The 21,762-nt window shown below is 33.1% G+C and overlaps 1 protein-coding gene across 2 annotated transcripts; it reads left to right on the forward strand.

The window, feature by feature from the left end:
* Positions 1–791: 791 nt before the first annotated feature.
* Positions 792–16,065, forward strand: Orc2 (origin recognition complex subunit 2). 2 transcript variants are annotated; one of them, XM_085949515.1, is made up of 7 exons: positions 792–1,534; positions 5,096–5,490; positions 6,892–7,010; positions 8,962–9,153; positions 10,511–11,057; positions 11,895–12,128; positions 15,280–16,065. In XM_085949515.1, exons 1-7 carry the CDS (start codon positions 1,428–1,430, stop codon positions 15,474–15,476), a joined length of 1,791 nt encoding a protein of 596 aa, XP_085805641.1. In that variant the 5' UTR covers positions 792–1,427; the 3' UTR covers positions 15,477–16,065. The 2 variants fall into 2 exon arrangements, with proteins under 2 accessions (XP_085805641.1, XP_085805633.1); XM_085949507.1 differs by having other exon boundaries at positions 792–1,454; positions 5,188–5,490.
* The last annotated feature ends 5,697 nt before the right edge of the window (positions 16,066–21,762 follow it).

The raw sequence follows: 21,762 nt of genomic DNA on the forward strand, positions 1-21,762 counted from the left end.
ATCACAAAATAAACCAATTTATAAGGAAGCAGACAAGAGTACGTGATGTGATAGATGTCGCTAATCAGATGAAATGGAAAAGGACCGGACATGTCGCCCAGCGATTGGCAATCGCTGTATAAATGCCGTCATACAGTGGTACCCAAGGGTCACTAAACGCCCACAGAGACGCCCGAAAACCCCTAGATATACAAGCTCATAAAACTCAGTGGATGTATGTGGCAGCGAACAACTAGGGACCGAAAAGAGTGGAAAGAGCTACTTCATTAAGCAGTGGATCGACCCCGACTGATGATGATGATGATGAAGATGGTGGTGGTGGTGTATGAGGTTTTTCCGAAATACGCACTACTTTCAATGAAGAATTTTAATTAAATCTATTCATAATAATACAAATATTATAATAAAAAATTGTTTTCTTAATGTGTTTTTTAAAAAATTTAATTATTCATAAATAAATATAATATTATGTAGGTAGCTCTACTATAACATTTCGCGGACCACCCCCGCAGAAGCCTTACAGCCGCCCAGGGGGCCATGACCCATGAGTTTGAGAAGCACTTCATTTTATATGATAATTCTTATTATTGGAGTTGATTTATCTACAATTTAATACAGAACTATTTTCAAAAAGATACGCCGTGTATATTATATATTTATTACTATTTGACCTACCTACCCATTTTCTATTAGCTGTTCATGTATCCGTATATTGAGTAACAATAATTATTGTTGCCTATTATATTATAATATTTTTGTGTTGGCTGTTGGCAGCACTGTTCAAAATTGCCGCGTTTTATTGTGTACCGTGAATTTGACAGTTGTGTTTGTTTAGTATGGAGATGGGTTAATTTAATTAATCTGGTTGAGAGGTTGAAAGTTTATAGTTTCGCTTTGTATACTAAGAATATGGTCTGAATGCCATGCTATCTAACGTTTTACTTATTTGAGCGTATACTTAAACTTATGAAAATTCTTCATTATAATACTAGTTCCGAGAAACATTGAATTAGAAGTTCACTAAAATATTTGAATTTTAATAATGGGCACTCCGAGATCTAACCGAAGGCAGTCGAAAGTATGCTACAAAGAAGATGACTCCTTCGAGGAGTTTACCTCCACACCAAAATCTTTATCAAAACGTTCAGTTGCTCTATCGACTTCAAATGCAGTTAATCTAACTCCATCGCGCCAGAGAACAACTAAAGATAATAAACCAATGTGGAGTCCAGCCATTGTATTGAAAGACATCATATACAATAAAAGTGGCAGCGATTCGATTGATTGTGGGAATTCAACCGAAAATACAAGTCTTCGGCGTGGTACAAGAATGAGGCATAAAACGCCTCTTGCAATCGACTCTGAGAAATCTCGAAAAGTAACAAAACATTACAGTTCTTCAAGTTCTGATACTGACGATACCAGCGATGGATATGTCATCGAAAAACCAACAGGCAAGTGGACTTCTAGATCTCTTAGAACATTATATGGGTCTTTTTACTGGTTCTCCGCCACCGCTCGCTGTCATCTGTCAGTGAGCGCAGTCTTGCCAACCGAACTATAATTATAGTACATTTTGGTTCTCGTACTATAAAAAAAAGTAACATTTTCATCCGCGTACTATTAAAAAAAGTATAGTACGTCAAAAATACCACAATTTCGAAAAATGGAATTAATTGAATTCACCGGTTGTGTGAATATTCCCTATTGCTTATTTCATTGCGTTTAAAAGTCGTAATAACGTGAAGCGAGGAACGTAGTAAGTATAATCGGTACAGTTCGGTTATGAGGAATACAGCGGAAAACACATTTTGAAAATACCCGATATACTGGATTATTTGTTAGTTTGGGTTAGTTTAAGTTAGGTTAGGTTAGTTTAACCCAACAAATAATCCAATATATCGGCTATTTTCAAAACGTGTTTGCCGCTGTATTCCTCATAACCGAACTGTACCGTATTATCTATATAATATAAATAATATAAGATCTCAGTGTGCGATATTAGTCTGTGGACGTAGTCTTGCGTTGTATATTCTAAAAAACTAACGTGACAGTTAATGACGGCGGCCGGTGTTAGCATTTTTCGGTCGTAAGAGGTGTTTTAATAAAGTAGGGCTTCGGAATTTCTCGAATTCTCTGTTATGTTTATGTGACAAACAAAAAACTTACATTTTCAACACGTCCTATAATTTTTGCCGAAATACTATAATGTCTTGGACCGTGTACTATAATTCGATGACAAAAAGATAGCTGAATTCCAAAATGGCGACTGACAGATAAAGACAACAGAGAACCAGTAAAAAGCACCCATTATATTTTATTTATACCATAATTCCCCGCCAGATTAAAATGTAGGACTATATTTTAAATAGTTACCTTTAAATTAAATTGTTATGCTTCATCGGATATCTATACTTAGGCTTGCCATACGTTGTAATTTTGCGTTTGACGGTTTGACGATATTATAGTATGTATTTTCTGACCCACATGTAAGAGATAGATAATTTGAGCGCTAAAACGCAGCATGAATTGGGTGATTTATGTTAATGTTATTAAAGTCATGGCCCCCATAAAGAGGGACTGAAAGGGCTTATGCCTGGGGCGGGCCTGGCATGATCTGTCGACTAGTTAGGTGAGATAAATATACCTCACAAATTTACTCTAACAGTAAAATATCTAAAAGTCGCCTGCATATTTCACTTACAGCATATTTAACATTCTCAAATATGTGACTGCGATGCAATTTGATTTGATGTGATGATTGATATAAGTAATTAAATGATAATCCGCGTGCGGAATTTTATTTTATATTCTGTTTCCTTACTAATAAAAATGGCTATTTGTGTCGCTAAGTTTCAAAACCCGCTATAACACTTTTTCATTTTTTTGAGAAAATCAATAAAAACTTCTCAGTTTATGGATAATGGGATTATTGATGTTTTTCTTTTTTTGCCCAAGGATGATTATTGGAAATATTTTGCATACCTATTTATATTGTATTCTAGTCTACTGATTAAATAAAAGACTTAAATGTTTGGTTACAGCAGCTTTTGTAAGTTACATAGTGTTATAAAACGGTTTTTGAAATACGCATTGAAGGTTATAGCGTATTTTTTTAGGGAATATTTTGTATTTTGAACAACTTAATGTCGGAATGTTCCATTGGTGGCGCATGGTAGGATGAATTAGGATTTTATTTTTATTTAAACTTGTTGCTACAAAAATGCTGTTTTCTCAACACCAAAATATATGCATATCTGAAATGAAACAGTTAATTAGATAAAATTTGCACAGTATATATTTCAGTGGCGAAGGGTGACTTTTGGAAACAGGTAGGCTGTGGAGAAAGCACACTTGTTAAATGTATTTATGGGAAATAAGAAGATAATCCGACATAACTACTGATGAATAGGTAGGTACACAAAAACCAATGAAATTTAAAAAGTCACTGATGGTATAAAATTAAGCAATGAATTTGAATTATGTATTTTCCTAAATATAAATGCAAGATACGCTTAAAATATATTGAAAATATCCGTTGTTGTGAATCTGTTCCATAAGAATTTATAATTTAACCCGTAAACTAGACATTTTAAAATACTTCTATATTTAAAACACAGGCTTAGATACAATATCAGATTTCAACTTACATAATTGGCTGAATAAATTGTCTTAGTCTATAAATAAACTGACAAATAAAAATCACTAGATAAATTATTTATTATTTTTAACAACAATCAATATTTATATGTGATTGAATCCCATAGAAATTATTTTTTTAAATTATCTTATAAATTATTTTGAATAAATGTGCACTTACATAAAATGGAAGCGCTCCTTAAATAGCTTACCAATTTATATGGGCCGCCCCAGACGTGTTGAAATTATGAGAAACAAACTTCATATAAAAAAAGTTTTCGGTTCACGCGAACGTAATGCATACAATATGTGAAGCGAAACGAGATGTAGCTTATTTTTTTAAACCTTCGAAACATGCCATAAATGGTGCTTATTGAAATAGTGGAAAAGATCGTAAAATTATTATGACAATTATACGATAGATGTCGTTGGGCATATTGAATATATTATTATGTGATTATATTATTTAATATGTCAATATAAAATTAAAAAATATTTTTCTTAAGAAGGTAGGCTTTAAATAATCGCCTAGTATGGAGTCTTCGCCACTGATATATTTATTAACTTTTTATATTAATTTATCTTCTTGGTATCAATATTTAGCGTTTACAAAATATTATTTATATCAGAACGAGAATTTTAAATGGTTTCGTGACAACTTATTCTTTGTAAAAAATATATTCGAGAAAATAACAGTTTTAGCCAGCTCATAATTAAATTACACGCCACTGGAAATTCCGGTCATGACCCATGCATTTTTAACACATTTATGTCTAATTTAACTTACTGTTTTTGGTGCATTTGTTTGGCTCAACCTCTTACTTGCTTTATTAACTGGACATTTAACCATATTTATAAGTTCTTCACACATTTTAAGACTAATCGTAAGATTATCACATCAACAAAATATCACTCCTCTCGCAACTCACTCTGATTCTCACTTTTTATTGGTCAATTGTGTTAAAGCGGATTTCGAATGTAACACACGGTGTTATAGCGGGAATTGATTGATTTTTTATGGCCTTTTTATTTATATCAAAATTTATTTTAGGTATGGTCCCAATATTGAAACTCGATTTGATATAAATAAAAAGGATTTTAAGTTTTATATTTTTATAAAAATCTATGTTTTTTAAAATAAATATAAAAAATGGTAAAACTATGTATTAGTCAAAAATCTGAACGCTCAAAAATTGAAAACTTAATAAACTAAATTTTAATAATAAATACGACCATAATATATTATAATGTAATAATAAGATATGACCCTGCAACGAATTCACATTTTTTTCACACAAGCTAAATAAAACTTTTTAATGTTTTCAGATACATATTTATTTATTAATACAGTTGAAATTGTAAATTATCAAAAAAAAAAATCTCAAATTGCAAGCTTCGTATTTTTCCGCTAGGTTCTCAGCTGGCATGCCTCTCCCCCTTAAGTCATAACATTTAGTTTACCAATATTTCATCAAAGTGGACTATTGATAAAAGAACTATACGACTCATATAATAGCATTCATTTGAAAAACTATGTTTTAATGACAGGTCTATTCACCGACGACGACGTGGAGGGCAAACAACTGTTCGGGTTCAAGACCAGCCATCGGAAGACGGATATGGTCAGGAAAGCCATTGAAGCTGCCATGGATAGTCCCAAGACTAGTAACCACTCCAAAGATACAACCCCAAAGAAAAACAAGTCAGCCGTAAAAACCTCCTCTTCCACATCTACTCCTGGACAACGGAGAATAAAGTCTCGGCTAGATGACAACAGCCCACCAAAATCTGGAAAAACACCAGTTGGGATCGAAAAAACACCTCACCGCTTGAGAAAGCGAATGCAAAACAGTATGTACACATAACTATTTGTAAAATATAATATACAATCACAAAATTATAAATTCAAAACAAAAAGCAATACAGGATATGCCCAAGTTATCATCCCACTTTCTAAAGCAGTGATGATCACCCCCTCGGCATAAAGCAGCCTCTGAGATGATTTTCTGCAGCCCGGCAGGGACTTTTCGCACCGTGAGTGTAAAACCAAGGCATCTGCAAATTTTTCAATTTCGAGATTAAATGCAAAACAACTGCAAAAGTCGTGAACTTGATAATGTAAAAGTGAAGTAACTGAAAGAACATGCAATATAATGTAGATATAAACCAAATATTATGGTTTTTTTTTAGAAACGAAGACTTCAAACCCTAATATATCCAAAATATGTCTATTGCAGATGCCTTGGTTTTACACTCACTGTGCGTTTTTTACAATATATCAAAGAATAATATTTTATTGTTTTGTCAATTAATCAGTTTGGATTAATTATGCAAATTAAAGAAAAGTTGCTCTTCGCTGTTGTAAAGGATTTAAGTAGTCTGCGGTCTCCATCCTGGGAATTATTTTGTCTATTGATTGAATAAATTCATTGAACTGAGATTTATGTGTTAGAGCAGCGGTTCCCAACCTGTGGTACGTGTGCCACCGGTGGTACGCGAAAAATAATCAGTAATGGCGGACATAAAAAGTATAAAATAAAATAAAAATAATATTTAAACTATTGTATTTTTTCTATAATTCATAATTTTAATTTATAATATACAGTACAGTTGTTAATATGTACAGTCGATGATCGAAAATCCAACAATCAATATCGTATTTTTGGAGTGCACTTTTAAATTAATAATAAATAGAAAATTTCGGTAATAAAGATATTTTTAAATACAATTTCATTAATATTATTATATTTAAAACAAAAATTTCGCCTGCGGCGTTGCTGTAAATTTGTAAAAATGAAAGTGTGAAAACTTAAATAAATTGAGTTCTGGGAAATATAGTCACCCTATAAAATTTATAATGCAATCATTTTTACGAAGTGGTACAATTAAGCGTGATGTACTACCAAGTGGTACGCGGGCCAAAAAAGGTTGGGAAACGCTGTGTTAGAGGATAGATGAAAACTACGCCACTGTTGTGTCCAAAGAACAAAACAGATATTAAGAGAGTTCACTAATAATAAATAGTCTTTCTGTCATAACTTTCGAATCATCATCAATTGTTAGGATTAGTTATCTTAGATAGATCTGATGATGGTTTTGTACCCCGAAACATCACTGTCAATATAAGTAACTCAAAAATTGTAGAATTAACAATGTTTTAAAACCATTGATTATTTAGTTCTCTCATTGTGTGACTTTATTGAAATCATTCTTTATCTATCTGTGAGGCCTATAATTTATTTTTATTGACAGGATTGAAGAAAATGATTCAAGACGATGACAGCGATGAGCCGTTCTCCGAGTCGGAGAGCGACTACTGTCCAGCAACAGACAACAGCATTTCGGCTGATGAAAAAAATGATTCTGACGAGGTATATAATATGTTTACATCATGAAATAAATATTGTTTACTGTTGGGTTACTGTCATTAGATTAAAAATATTGCCATGTATGTTCACTTAAATTCCAGATGCAATAATATTCTCTCACAATCAGCTACGTCACAATTATGACGTATGTTCAATAATAGAATGATACATTCTTAAATCTTGTGTAAAATAGTTCATTAAATTATTAGCAATTACAAATTTGTTATAAATACTGTAATTTAAAATACAAACGCCGATTGCCAATAATTAACGCAATTTTAAGTTCAAGACTATTGAAAAATCGTTAGTTAACTTCGTTGCAATGAGATAGGACACGTATAGCTTAGTGGTCATGCATTTGGGGGCGCAGGTACAAATCCTGCTAGGTGTCAGTATTTTTTTTTTTTTCTAGTGGTAGAAGTGTTTTCAAATTATGTATGTTCAATAAAAGAATGTTACATTCTTGAATCTTGTGAATTATTCATTGAAAAAAATTGTTTATTTATTGGATAGTATCAAGGATTCTTCCGGTTCTTCTCTTACCTAAGGTTGGAAACCATCTTAGAACTGACAGTTCATAATGTTGAGTCAGGCGTATCGGGTACCAATAGGGAGAGACGTAGACATTTTGAATGATGTGCTCTGCTTTTAATTTTTAGTTTATTTCATTTTTTTTCTCAAGACCAAACTTTACACCCCGTTTACACATGCATGGAATTACTGCTGACAGTACATATTGTTGCGGCCGTCACAAGAAAATGTATGTGTAAACATGTATTATCCTGCAGTTGCAAGATTGCACGCATGAATCAAGAAAGTTCGGAAACTTCTGAATTTTCATGCGACAGTTGGGATTTTTTCGATCTGCACCTGCGCAGTAGAATGTTAGTGACGAACCTGCCAGCAAAAAAATGAACTACACCGCGGAAAAACTCATTTTGTAGTTAACCGATTTTTACGACCTGTCAAATCCAATTCCATAAAATGAAAACATCGCGTCTCACTAACTCTTAAAGAATGAGATTGGATAGACAGTCAGCACTTATTGTCACGATAGTTTAAAATACACACTATTGCTGCCAGTAAATCCATGCACGTGTACAGGCGCTATAACTTTCTATTTTCATTTTAACTTGCCCTGTATATAACATTTTTTTGTTTAACCTAAATATGTGAATGTCATGATGAAATAATTTGTTACCAATATGTACAAAATATGTTTTAAATAAATAAATAGATATCAAAGATGAAGCGTCCAGCAATCATGTTTGCCTTTTATGGTGGGGCCAGACGTATGTGATGTAATGCAAAATTGTATGAACGGCACACGATCTCGATGCGAATACTGTTGTTCGAGTTCTCGAGCACCTTTGTGTTCATGTTAAAAATCGACAGCCGATGGATTAGCACGAACGTCACTACGAGCATTACATGTAAGAATCGTTGCTACATCCATACGACAACATACGCGTTACATTACATGCGTCTGGACACGGCCTTATGTACCACGTATTTTACTTTAAATTTGACCTTATTTTTCTTTTAAAACTAACCCAAGAAAAGGCGTCACCAAAAGGACTTATAATAAAAAATCGGTGTGTGTACTTATGTACGCACGTTAGAAGTTATACTTCTTTGGCGTAACAAAACAAAAACAAAACTTACGATAACCTAGATTCTTCGACTAGAAAAAGGACCGCTTATTGGAATGCCGTTGGTTTATTTCTATACACTTTAACTTATATTACTAAATTATATAATTATTTGTCATTGTTTTTATTTTTAAAGTAACAACTGCCACTATGATGTTTAATATTTTGTTTACGTAAGGAATTGCAAATGGCCGACAATAATAAATTCGCTGCCTAGGCAACGGAACAATTCTAAACTATAATATTATACTGTATAATCGTCACGATTGGAGTATCATACTGTGCACTTTGCAAATTTTCAGAGTAAAGATTCGCACAGTGATTCGTCTACATCAAGTAGTGATGACAAACCCTTAAAAAAACTCGTCAAGCACATTAAAGAGCCGGAAAAAATTGCCACTAAGCCATACTCTCTACGGAGAACCAGAGGAGACAGAGACAACAACTACATCATGAAATCAGACGATTATTTCTCAATGCATGGAAGCAAAAAGGTAAATGAATGATTCACTTATTTCTGATTTGTTTTAACAAGCGCCTGCTGTTACACAAATAATATAGAATGTTTATTGGTCTTACCCAGATTTTCAAATTATTATTATATATCGACACGTAGCTTGAAAATATCCATTATCGATTCTGTGATGCAAGCACACCACCGATGTGAATCGAGTAATTTTCCAACTTTCATATCATTGAGATCTTTCAACTATATATATAAAAAATATTGTTTTTTTGTCTGTCCGTCTGTCTGTCCCGTATGCATTCCTATACCATTCATCAGATTGAGATGAAACTTTGATGAGTTATTGTGTGCATACTAGAGATGGGAAAACTGGTCGATTTTGAAGACTAAGTATACTTACTACCAGTATAAAAAAATACTTATTATAGAAACTTGTTCTAAAATACTTACTAGTATTTGGAATACTATATAGAGCGTTTGGCGTGCGTATGCGACAAAAGTTTCATACTCAACTGAAACTAAAACCAACTCCATATTAATATTTGAAATACGGCTCAGGGAACTCAGACTGTGTATCGGCTTCAATAGAATCGCTAAAAATACGCTGAGCTCCGCTTGTCGAAAAGTCCCATTTATTATAAAACACATTTTAAATTTATGAGTTGTTTTTCTGTTAGGTTACAATATTCTTGTTAATAAAAATGAACAACAGTGATTTTTAAATTTTAAACATGTTTTGAACGGTCAAATAACAAGCCTAAGCCTATGCGTCATCTCACCACTGTGCTACGACACAAAATTTATGACCTATTATTCATACATTCAAACGCAATAGACTAATAAATTTAAATATACCTATATTCAAGTGCTATCTCGTTCGCGCGCATTTAATGTCAATAGTGTTGAAAGATTACCAACTGGCGAGTGCACAGAACAGCGAGTCGCGATGATATCATCACAAGTTTATTGGGCCACACATACTGAGTATGGGTAGTTTCATCCGAAACTTGAGTACACAAACTGGTGACAGTCTTGACTAGTCTTTTATTCGTATGTGTTCCTATACCATTTATCCTATTACAATGAAACTTTGGTGAGTTGTGCGCATGCCTGAGGTTTTTGAATTAGTACAACTATTTTACGATAGATGGTACGCGAATCGTTTCAATTGTTTTTCATATACTTTAGCTTTCCATTAACTTCTGACTTACCTTGTTTCACCATTTCGTAGAGAAGGAATACATATTTAATAACTCTATCTCAAAAACAGTGAAAAGTTATAGTTGTAGTATTGAGGTGACGTTATATATTGTAATTAATATTTGTCAATGTATTTAATTCACCATAAATACTTTATTGATAGTAGTAGTCGTATGTGATTTTAGGTGGTCACATCTAATCACACCTTGGAGCGCTTGAAAACTCCTCGACTCACTGAAGACAAACTCCAAAGTATCCTTAAAAGTCAGCAGATATCCAAAGAACACCAGACTGCAATCAAAGAATTGTTCGAGGACCACCAAAGACTCTACAATAAGTGGATATACCTTCTAAGTGAAGGATTCAGTATATTATTACACGGTATTGGGACAAAGCAGAAGTTAATTGAAGACTTTCAATCCAAGAAACTATCCAAGCACCCGTGTATAGTTGTCAATGGCTTTTTTCCCAGTCTTACGATAAAGGACATACTCGAATCCATAATGTTAGATTTATTGGATCTGCAAAGCGTACCGTCAAACATGTTTGAAGCCGTGAGGATAATCAAAGATGAAATGGGATGTATTCCGAACCAAAATGTCTTCCTGTTGATACATAATCTCGATGGAACCATGTTAAAAAATAATAAAACCCAAAGTATTCTTTCGCAATTGGCTAGAATTAAAAATATTAATTTAATCGCATCAATTGATCATATCAACGCACCATTAAGTGAGTAATATTTTTCTATTCTTTTTCATCCATGTCCGCTCCTTAGTTAAAGCATTTCGACACCACACGATGCCCTCAAGAATCAGTGTTCACAACTTCATTCATAAAAATGTGCCAGGTATGGTAAGAATAGGAGCTAGATGACAGGAAAAAATGATGGATGATCTCAAGATCAAAAAAAATGTGTTTAAACTAACATTTCAATAAAATAACTCTTACTTACATAATAAATTATTAAAACTCTTTCTACAACAAAAATCAAAGAATTTATTATTTCAGATACAGATATATTTTCAGATGCAGGTAATAGTATTGTCAGGCTTGCTACAAATTAATCTACAATGTGAAATGACTTGCAGCTAATTTAAACATTAGGTTCCTTCAACGTTTTTGTTGATATGTCGTCGGTGTTTTGTAAAAAGGGCGAATCAACCATTTTGGCGAAATCGAGATTTTAATGAAAATACAATATGTACCCCACTAGCTTTGTTGTGTAAAAACGGCGAATTTTTATCTCCACAGGAAAGTACTGAAAAACGATAATCGACTAAAATTAAATTAATTAAAATTACAAAATAAAAAGCAAATGTGACATATTAGGCCTTTTAAAATATTATATAATAATACCTATTACAATGACAGTATTCTTTCTAAGCTTTATTATAAACTTGTTAGATATTTATAATCATCTACAGGTAAAAAACAAATACATGTCAAAAGTTAAAAATCCTCCTCCTGTAAAGTAGCATTTTGGTTGATTCGCCCTTTTTACAAAACACCGACGATATGAGGTCATTTTAAGTTAGAATACCTAAACATAATAATTTCTTGTTTCAGTTTGGGATCACGCCAAGTTGAGCAATTACAATTTTTCATGGTGGGACGTTACTACTATGTTGCCGTACAAGCAGGAAACCTCGTTTGAGAGTTCGCTGATGGTACATAAATCGGGTGCGCTGGCGCTCTCCTCTCTCAAGAATGTCTTCCAGTCACTGACGACCAATGCACGGGGAATATTCATGATAATTGTGAACAACCAGTTGAAAAATAAGAAACAGCCCCATTATCAAGGTAATGTATATTCAACTTAATATTAATCATATCGTTTTGTGTTAGTTATCCATTCTATTCAGATTATGAGGTTTCAGAAGTTACGTACTCAATAAACCCAAAACCCAGGTAGGACCAGTGATGCCAACCGTACTATAATTATAGTACAATACTATAATTTTAATTCCGCGAAAAATGTAAAATACTATAATTTTACGCCAAATATACCAAAATACTATAATTTTAAAGGATTCAAGACGAAATATCGATGGCTTAGAGTTAAAATATTGTATCTCCATAAATCATAATATTGAGAAAACTGCAATTGAAAGTTTGCAAACCTTGGAAAATTAGATTTTGTGATATAAAAATAGGTATATATCTTTGGAATGGTAGGTTTAGAAGATGCAATATTTTAACACATAAAAATATAGGCTATATTTGGTACATTTCAGTACTTAACTCATTTTCGACCAAAACTGGAGATACAATATTTTAGCTCTAAGCCATCGATATGTTCCTGTACTATATATTTTTCAGAAAAACTATAATGTTTACGCCTTCGTACTATAAACAGCATAGAAAAAATGGCAACACTGGGTAGGACATAGTTATTCTAAAGGGGTTCGTAAACCTTTGAGCGTAGAAAGAAATTTAAGACAGGTCATGTGAATTCAACCAATTTCATAATTTTATAAATAAATTTTTGAAATATCATTCTGTAAAGTGCTGGTGGCCACACATGAGAATTGGTTAAATGCGACGGATGAGACGGAAACTCGGGAGATACAGGTTCGATTCCCCGTCGGGGTGACTTACTTTTTTTCAAAAAAGATTTTTTCTATTGGTTATAATATGAGGCGTAGATTACAAAACCCGCTCTAGAGACTTTTTTGAGTTTTGAGTAAATGACGAAAAACTGTTTTGGGCATATCATGATGATTTAAGTGTAATTTTAGATGTTAAATTTCTTCCTTTACATACGGAAAAGTATAATAAAATGTCAAATCTAATGTATAAGCTGTATTTATTCAAATACATGCAGTTTAATTATCCCAAGAGCGGTCTTTGTCAGTCTCTACCTGACAGAGCGGAGTTTGATGCGGAATTTTTTAAAAAGAGCGGAGTTTGTCGCACAGTGGTACATTGTCGGCAGGAGATGATAGTTTAGTAGCGGTCCGTATTTATTTTAATTATGTAATATATTTTCGAATTTACTTTGTCTAGAAAATATTTTGTAGCCATTCTTACCTAATGGCAGCTGTATATTTTTCGCATTGTACTTACATATTTAGCTGTTATATTGGTATGTAATATTTAAAAAAAATAGTGGTATTTACTTGTCTTGAAAATATATTTTTTTTAATTTAAAAAAATAGTTATTTAGTTGAATAGTGCCTACTTTTTACTATGTCAAATTGCCTTTGTGAAACTTTTTAATTTTAATATGTTAATGTCATATACTTATTTTTATTCTATAATAAACAAAAAAAAACCATTATCAAAAAATGTTACTTTTTCTGGAGACAATTAGTTATTACCTACATACCATGCAAATTATTTGTTTAATAGGTAACTAATCTTTAATAATGATATAAGTGCCCTAATAATTCTTAATAATTTTAATATTAATGACCATATTTTGAATCAGAAAGATATTTTTAAACCCTTAAAAGGTAATTATAAGATAATTTGAAATAACAATAACATATTTTTTAATAATGTCAGTAGCATAGATAAAAAAAACCCAGCGGAATTAAGTACCGGTCTTTACCTAACTAATCCCTGTATTACCTGTGTCCCCAAATACCATGTCTGTGGGAAACCCACCATTTCCTACCAACCTATTTATTAAATGTAAAAATAAAATGACAATATTTTAAGCTATATTATTCATAATCTACTTAGGTATATTAGATATTTTATAGCATTTAATTCAGAAAACCAAATCCGATAAACAAAAGTCGCGAAGTATGAGCTTACTTCGTATTACGTATTACGTCGTATATTCTGTTGTGCATGTTACTTTTTATATACAAATAATAGTAAACGTGGAATTTCTGAAATTTATTGCAAAAACGTATTATAAAAATAACGGTATTTCTACAAGATAGCACAGCATTGTTAACTATGTGTCGTTATTACAACTAAGCTAATCTACAAATTAATAAACATATTTGAATTAAAATTCATTATCGTTCATATTAACGAATGATACAATTTTATGACGAAAAAAACTAGTCCCATGGAGATAATGATAAGGAATGTCATTTATTATCAAGGGAGATGAAAAAACTAACCTAACGTAACATAACCTACTAAATCTATCATTTGTATAGTACAAATTATCAAACAAAAAGCATTTCCCCGATAGAAAATAGTTTTCCTTTAATTATATTTTTGACACAAACTAAATAATCATAAAAACGTGTAAGAACCTTATGATATTTTATTATATCACACAGAATATTAAATATAAATGACAACAAAAAATACACGTAAAACTAGAAAATAATATGAGCCACCACTGGGTTATTCATAACAATACAGCAAAATATAGTCAATTTTTAAATACGTTTCTTGGCGTAACAGGATACATTTCCAAGCAGCTGGATTTTTCAAACGCTTCCTTGATTGTTCTTGTTGAGATTCCATCACACTAACTATTGAAACATTCATTATTAAAAGTAAAAAATAATAAAATAATTGAAACTAAATTATGACGCGCACGAGAAAACGGTTTGACGGTTTGTATGGAGATTAAAGGATTCGTGAAGAGTCATTATTTAAATCGCGGCGTCTGATTGGCCGGTTACGCAGAGAGGGTTTTACCAGAACAACTTTATTTTCAGAGCGGGTTTAGTCGGTCCCCTCGATATTTATTTTGATTTTTTGAAGAAACAGAGAGGGATTTAAAACTCTCACCTAGAACAGAAGATAGGTCTTACGAAAGAGCTCCTGCGTACATTCATAACTTTTTTTTTTGAAAAATCGCCCAGAGCGGGTTTTGTAACTCTACGCCTCATATACTCTCTCAGAAAGTGTTTTTCAAAATCATATATGTTCAATAATCAGAATGATATATTCTTAAATCTTGTGAATTATTCGTTGAATAAAAGAAATAGCTGATTTGAAATGTTTGGTGTCCAAATGTTGATATTTTTGTTTTCAGGAATTGCATTCAAGGATCTGTATTGGTCAGCCCGCGAAGCGTTTCTGGTGAGTTCAGATCTTGCATTACGAGCACAGCTCACTGAATTCTTGGATCACAAACTCGTCAAGAACCGTCGTACGGCTGAAGGCATCGAAAACCTTATCATACCCATGGACAATGTGCTTCTCCAACAGTTCATTGATCAAAATGAATAGTCTACTTTCTCGTTGGATAAGTCTGTCTTACTTAAAACTTTTGCATTGCATTCTTTATTTATTAAACATTTTTTGCTGGAATTGAAACGTCTCATTCAAACTGCCCCTAAAATACATCAATTAAACAAGTAATGAAAACATTTGAAACACAAGTCGAATAAAACTTAAAATGTGTTGGTTTCAAAGGATAAGTGAAAATATAAAATGGACCTACATCCATACAGTTAGAAAACATTATTGATTGAGTGGTTTGATTTTGTAATCCCCAGCAGCATTTCCACCAAGTAAAAGGGTTAGCCTATCTTCAGACACCTTAAAACCAGGCATACTAGTTGGGATAATATATTACGAGGGTGGGTCAATAAGTCCTTAGAAAAGCCGACAGGTGGCGCGACTAGTACTGTAAGCGGTTTGTTTTCATGCAGCGGCACTACCGATTCAGTATGCTGCGAAGTTTCAATCAGATTGGTCGGGTTGTTGTGTGTTTCTCGTACATTTAAAAAAAAAAATTGCTTGTTTACAAAAATGGAGAAAATTGAGTTTAGAGCTGTTATTAAACATTTTAATATAAAAGGGTTAACAGCAAAGGAAATAAAAAATGAGTTGGATTTAGTTCACGGCACATCTGCTCCTTCACTTGCAACTATTTATAACTGGTTAAATGAATTTAAACGTGGTCGTACATCAACAAAGGATGAACCACGCTCAGGACGTCCTGTAGAGGTGACTACACCAGAAATGATCAATAAAATCCACGATATGGTGTTAAGTGACCGAAGATTAAAGTTGAGTGAGATAATTGAGGTTACAGGGATCTCAAAAGGTAGCGTCATTTCTATTTTACATGACAAATTGGGCATGAAAAAAAATTTTGCAAGATGGGTGCCGCGTTTGCTCACAGTCGACAATAAACGCAATAGGGTGGTGGCCTCTAAAGCCCTGTTGTCGCTCATGCAACGCAATCCGGATGAATTTTTTCGTCGCTTTGTGACTGTAGATGAAACATGGATACACCACTATACTCCCGAGACGAAAGAACAGTCAAAGCAGTGGATTGCGGAAGGCGAACTATGTCCAAAGAAGGCGAAAACCGTAAAATCAGCTGGTAAGGTTATGGCTACTGTATTTTGGGATGCACGTGGAATTATTTTCGTTGACTATTTGGAAAAAGGAAAAACAATAATAGGGGATTATTATGCATCTTTATTGGACCAGCTAAAAAACAAAATTGAAGAAAAATGGCCTCATTTAAACAGGAAAAAAATCCTCTTTCATCAGGACAATGCCCGTGTTCACACATGTTTACGATCAATGGCTAAAATTGAAGAATTGAAGTTCGAATTGGTCGACCACCCACCGTATTTGCCAGATTTAGCCCCCAGTGACTTTTTCCTTTTCCCAAACTTAAAAAAATGGCTAAGTGGACAACATTTTTTTCAAATGAAGATGTCATCGATCGGACAAATGCTTATTTTGAGGACCTTCCGAAAACTTATTTTTCTGACGGTTTAAAAAAAATTGAGAAACGTCTAACCAAGTGTATTGAGCTCCAAGGAGATTATGTTGAGAAATAAAAAAAAATAATAAAAAAAAAACTGTTTTAATGCTTTTTTCTAAGGAATTATTGACCCACCCTCGTATAATATGACTGATCTGGCATTTTTTTCTAATAAGCCCAGTTTCGTCTACATTAAAAATTTGTTGTGGCAGGTAATCCTCATTTTTATGATCTCTTCATAGCTTACTCTGTATCTGCATAACTCGGCAGTCTCACCTGTTACTTTGATGTTGTGTAGTTTATTACGGCCTTTAAAATTTTGAAACCGTCCGTGGCTTGCAGTCAATGTGTTACATAGTATCAACACTATCATCATTTTTACACTTTGTCTTCAAACCGACTCAAGGCTTTATCCTGTATGAGTATAAGGCTTATTGGAATTTGTTGCTGCATATCTTCCATCCATATATTCCTCTTTTTTTGGTAATTATTGTAGATTGCATTACTACTAATTTTTTTACATGATCCATAATAATAACATAATATTCTATGTAAACACAAGCTGGAGAAGAGAAGAAAAACAAACTGGAGCAAACAGAGCATATTTTAAAAAATCACAGAAGTACGAATTCACGCAAGTCGAGGACTTACTGTATTTCAATAGCAACCTTGCTACATACACTATAATAGGTATATTATAAAGATAGGACATTTGAGTGACTGGTTCAATTTAAACTATGGGAGCTTCCAAATGACTTGGCTGCTTCCGGTGACGACAACTGAAGAGCCAGACGATACTACTAATTACTATTGTAAATTATTGCAGTGAAAAAAAATACTGTCTCGCCAGTTTGGATCCTACAAGAGGAATAAATTCACAGGGTAGTTTATTCAGTTTATAATGGGATCCAAAACAAAGGTTGGGTGAATGGCTATAGATATACCGTCATGAATCGTCAGGTGTTCGAATTTAGAACTAAGCTCATTACAGTATTAAAAGTATTGAATATGTTAAATGCTAGCATATGACGCCCTCACTCAGTGGACTGGTGGATCTATAACAACCATTATCCATAAATTAAATAATCCATATTCTTCACCTTAGAGCAGAGGGGGGCAAACTGCGGCCCGCGGGCCGCATGTGGCCCGCCGGGTATTTTTTTGCGGCCCGCACATCATTAATTGTACTTCTGATTACGAATAACTTTTTTATAAAAAAAATATATTGACATAGATTAAATTTTGTTTAGCAATAGTACGCGATCCATTTTCAATAGATATTGATAGTGTACCGACAGAGCTACAACTTGAGATTATTGATCTGCAGTGTGACACTGATTTAAGAGAATTGCATCGTCGTGAAGAAATCTCCAAATTTTACAATGCCCTTAATTCAGACAAATTCGACCAACTTAAAGAATATGCAAGAAAAATGTTCGTTATTTTTGGATTAACCTAACATGTGAACAAACATTTTCGATCATGAACCTCAATAAAAATTCTTTACGATCAAATATCTCCGATGCCTATTTACAAGTAGTTTTGAGAATATCAACTACAAAATTAACACCTGAATTTAAAAAAATGTTAAAAAATGTACAACAGTTTCATTCATCTCATTAATTTTTTTGTAATGTTTATTTTTCGTGATAATAAATAGTGTATACTTATCTGAAAATGGTATTTTACTTGCGGCCCGCCGCTCATTTTGAATTCTTGAATTTGGCCGTCCATCCAAAAAGTTTGCCCGCCCCTGCCTTAGAGCAAAAATGGTTATTTATCATTAATTCCCTCTATAAACAGCCCAGGACTTAAACCTCCTTGGGTAAAATGTACTTGATTTCACCCTTATTACATAATTTATTGTACTGACCATGTCCGATCCTAACAAGATCGTAATGGGCCTCCAGAAGGTGGAGGTTGTATTAAGAGATTTTTGTTTTTACAAGAAATGGATGTTGTTAGCCTCTGGGTCCAAACACGCATGGAAATACATTTGAATTTCTGCCAGACCGAGGATTTGAAACCGGGATCTACAACAATATAGGTCGACACACAACCGCTCAGCCATCTAGGGCGCTACTACTTCAATAGTAATATTAAACTAATTTGTATCCATATAACGATTTTATTTGTTGATACGTTTCGAAAACACATTGATAATATGTAAATTATTGCAATATTCTATAACTATTTACTATTGGGTATAAAATAGTATGGTTCTCCAATTTTTGGCAGTGACACCAGATGTTAATCTGCATAAAATTTCTTCACATGCTCGATTGCAACTTACTGTAATAGTAAAATTACAAACATATGACCTATTAAAAACTCTATGCATGCACTTGAAAAAGAAACATTCCAATGAATATTTTTCCTAGCACGAAAATAATGAGAAAACTTTAAATTACACAAAAATTCAGATTTAACAACCATAATATCGTCTCATCATCATCAGCCTGAATCTATCCACTGCTGGATGAAGGCCTCTTCAAGCTGCTTCCACTTCTCTCGATCCTGTGCGTTGCCGATCGATTCAGCAGCCTCTAGGCTCTTGCGGACGTTTTGTACCTCTTGGATACCACTCGATGACTAATAGATTTGTCCAAAGATTGTCTCTTCTTCGAGCTATGTGTCCAGCCCATCTCCATTTGAGGTTTTGAAAGAACTCTTATCACATAAGGAAGCAGACAAAGGTTTGCGATAATAATATTGTCTATGTAAGTTTAATATCGTCGCCCCAAAAGCAAAAGCGCACATGTGCAATTTTGGTGGTTTTGAGTTATGAATGCAGTTTTCTTCGTAATTTTTTTCTCTACATTATGGGCAAAACGGCATTTGTGAAGTACCCATGATTTCACAATTGAGCAAAGAAAATAAAGGTTATTTGTAAACTGATCTTCATTTAATGTATAGGAAAAAGGTAACATGTACACGATTTTAGGAACTATGTGCAAGTTTACAAAAATAATATAGGAAAAAGGTAACAAGTGTAATTATTTAAAAGTGAGTAAGGGCCTTTGTACAAAAAAAATTATTTCGTTGCAGAAAAAGGGCAAAAATTTAAAAACATGTTGGCAGGGGACAAAGAGGCCAAAATAAATATTTTGGAAGATCACAATAAGCGTAAAGTGGACGCTCGCAAATCAAAAGATGAACATAAAGCTATTCATAAATGCATATAGGAAAAAGGTAACATGTGACTTAAAACCTCTTAAAAATCAAAAATTGACAAATTACATGTGTTCCAAATTTCATTTCAAAATATTAAGTAATAACCTCCACGATTTTTTTTCACTCCAAAAACACTTGAAATGCGTTTTTCTCAAAACTCAATTTATGCACAAGTGCCCTTTTGCTTTTGGGCAATGATATATGTACCGCGGAAGAATCACTTGCCGAAATGTTCAGGAGGAACAAAAAACCTTACAATTTCGTCAATAAAAAAAATAAATTTAAATGCAATTTATTGTGTCTTCCTGTTTTATATTAGAAAATATATTTTTACTATCGTATGCGTCTGTGCAAATTAATTGCGATAGGATTATTTTGTAAATCAGTTAGACCTTACGCGGTATTGCCGCAAGTCTCCGTTCATCCGCTGTATTGGATCAGGGATATACGCGGTCTTGCTTGCTTCTTTAGTATGGATAATTCATACGCAGTATTGATTTTAACCGAGTGCAAGTAATCGATTAGTCAATTTCAAAATTTGAATGCACCAATCAATGCGGCTTGTGCCGTTTAACCAAGTGCGCCAAAAATATGTATTTTGAACATACTGGCTCATACGCAGTATCGAACTTACATAGACGATATTATATTGTGCAGGATTTTGGATCATGTCTCAACTATTTATTATAGTCTTAATACATTTACCTATTTTAATCGGAGTCGAGAGGTTTTAGTAGCATTCATCATCCAAATGATCAAATTGATGTCCAACGCTTTCTTCCTTGTTTTCTTGCGTATGCTTGATTTATTACTCTATTAAAGATCAAGACACACGGAAACACAGACGGCGCTGCGTCAACACATGTCATACTTGATTCCAAATATATAAAATTGCAATGGTCTTGCTCGATTCCAATTGTATATACTCAGGAATCGAATAAGATCTGCGTTGCCGTGTGTATCTTGAAATGTTAACACGTTTAGTTCAATTTGAAGCAAAATATTTTAGGAAGTGACATGAGTAAAAGGCCATTGAGTACTTTATAATTATTTATTTCAAATATTGTGCACTTAACAGGTATGAGAAAGCTGTAGAAGATTTTTCACAAATAAAAATATAGTTAAGTCAATAACCTATGAACCTCTAGATATATAATATGCATTTTTTGTTATGGGATAAAAATTTTGGTTTACACAACATTGCGTGAGGTCTTGTATCGATTTGAGCATATCGTGATGTAATAATTTACAAACAAAATAATTATTACAAATATTATGTTGCCTTATAAAGACGATGCTTTATTATGCAAGAATGTTGAAGGCGATCGTTTAATCTCATACTATGAACTTTGACAAAATAATAATATTTACTTTTATAATGTACAATAAATAATAAGCAATGGCCGGTCTAGAAAAACAGATTGAAACGTCAATTGACACAGATTATCTGGATAAGGATAAGTCTTTACTATGTACAATTTTCCCTCCAAAGCGGAGCATTGAGATTATATATCTACATATTTTTTATAAGGAAGCCTCCATCCGTCGAAAAACAACATGAGAATTCACGATCCGCACCTTTGAAAGTTGGCACTCTGTCGTATACCGCCGATT

This window comes from Rhyacophila brunnea, unplaced genomic scaffold (assembly GCF_057557595.1).
Source record: "Rhyacophila brunnea isolate RB1 unplaced genomic scaffold, BYU_Rbru_1.0 scaffold_10, whole genome shotgun sequence".
Classification (NCBI taxonomy): Eukaryota; Metazoa; Arthropoda; class Insecta; order Trichoptera; family Rhyacophilidae; genus Rhyacophila; species Rhyacophila brunnea.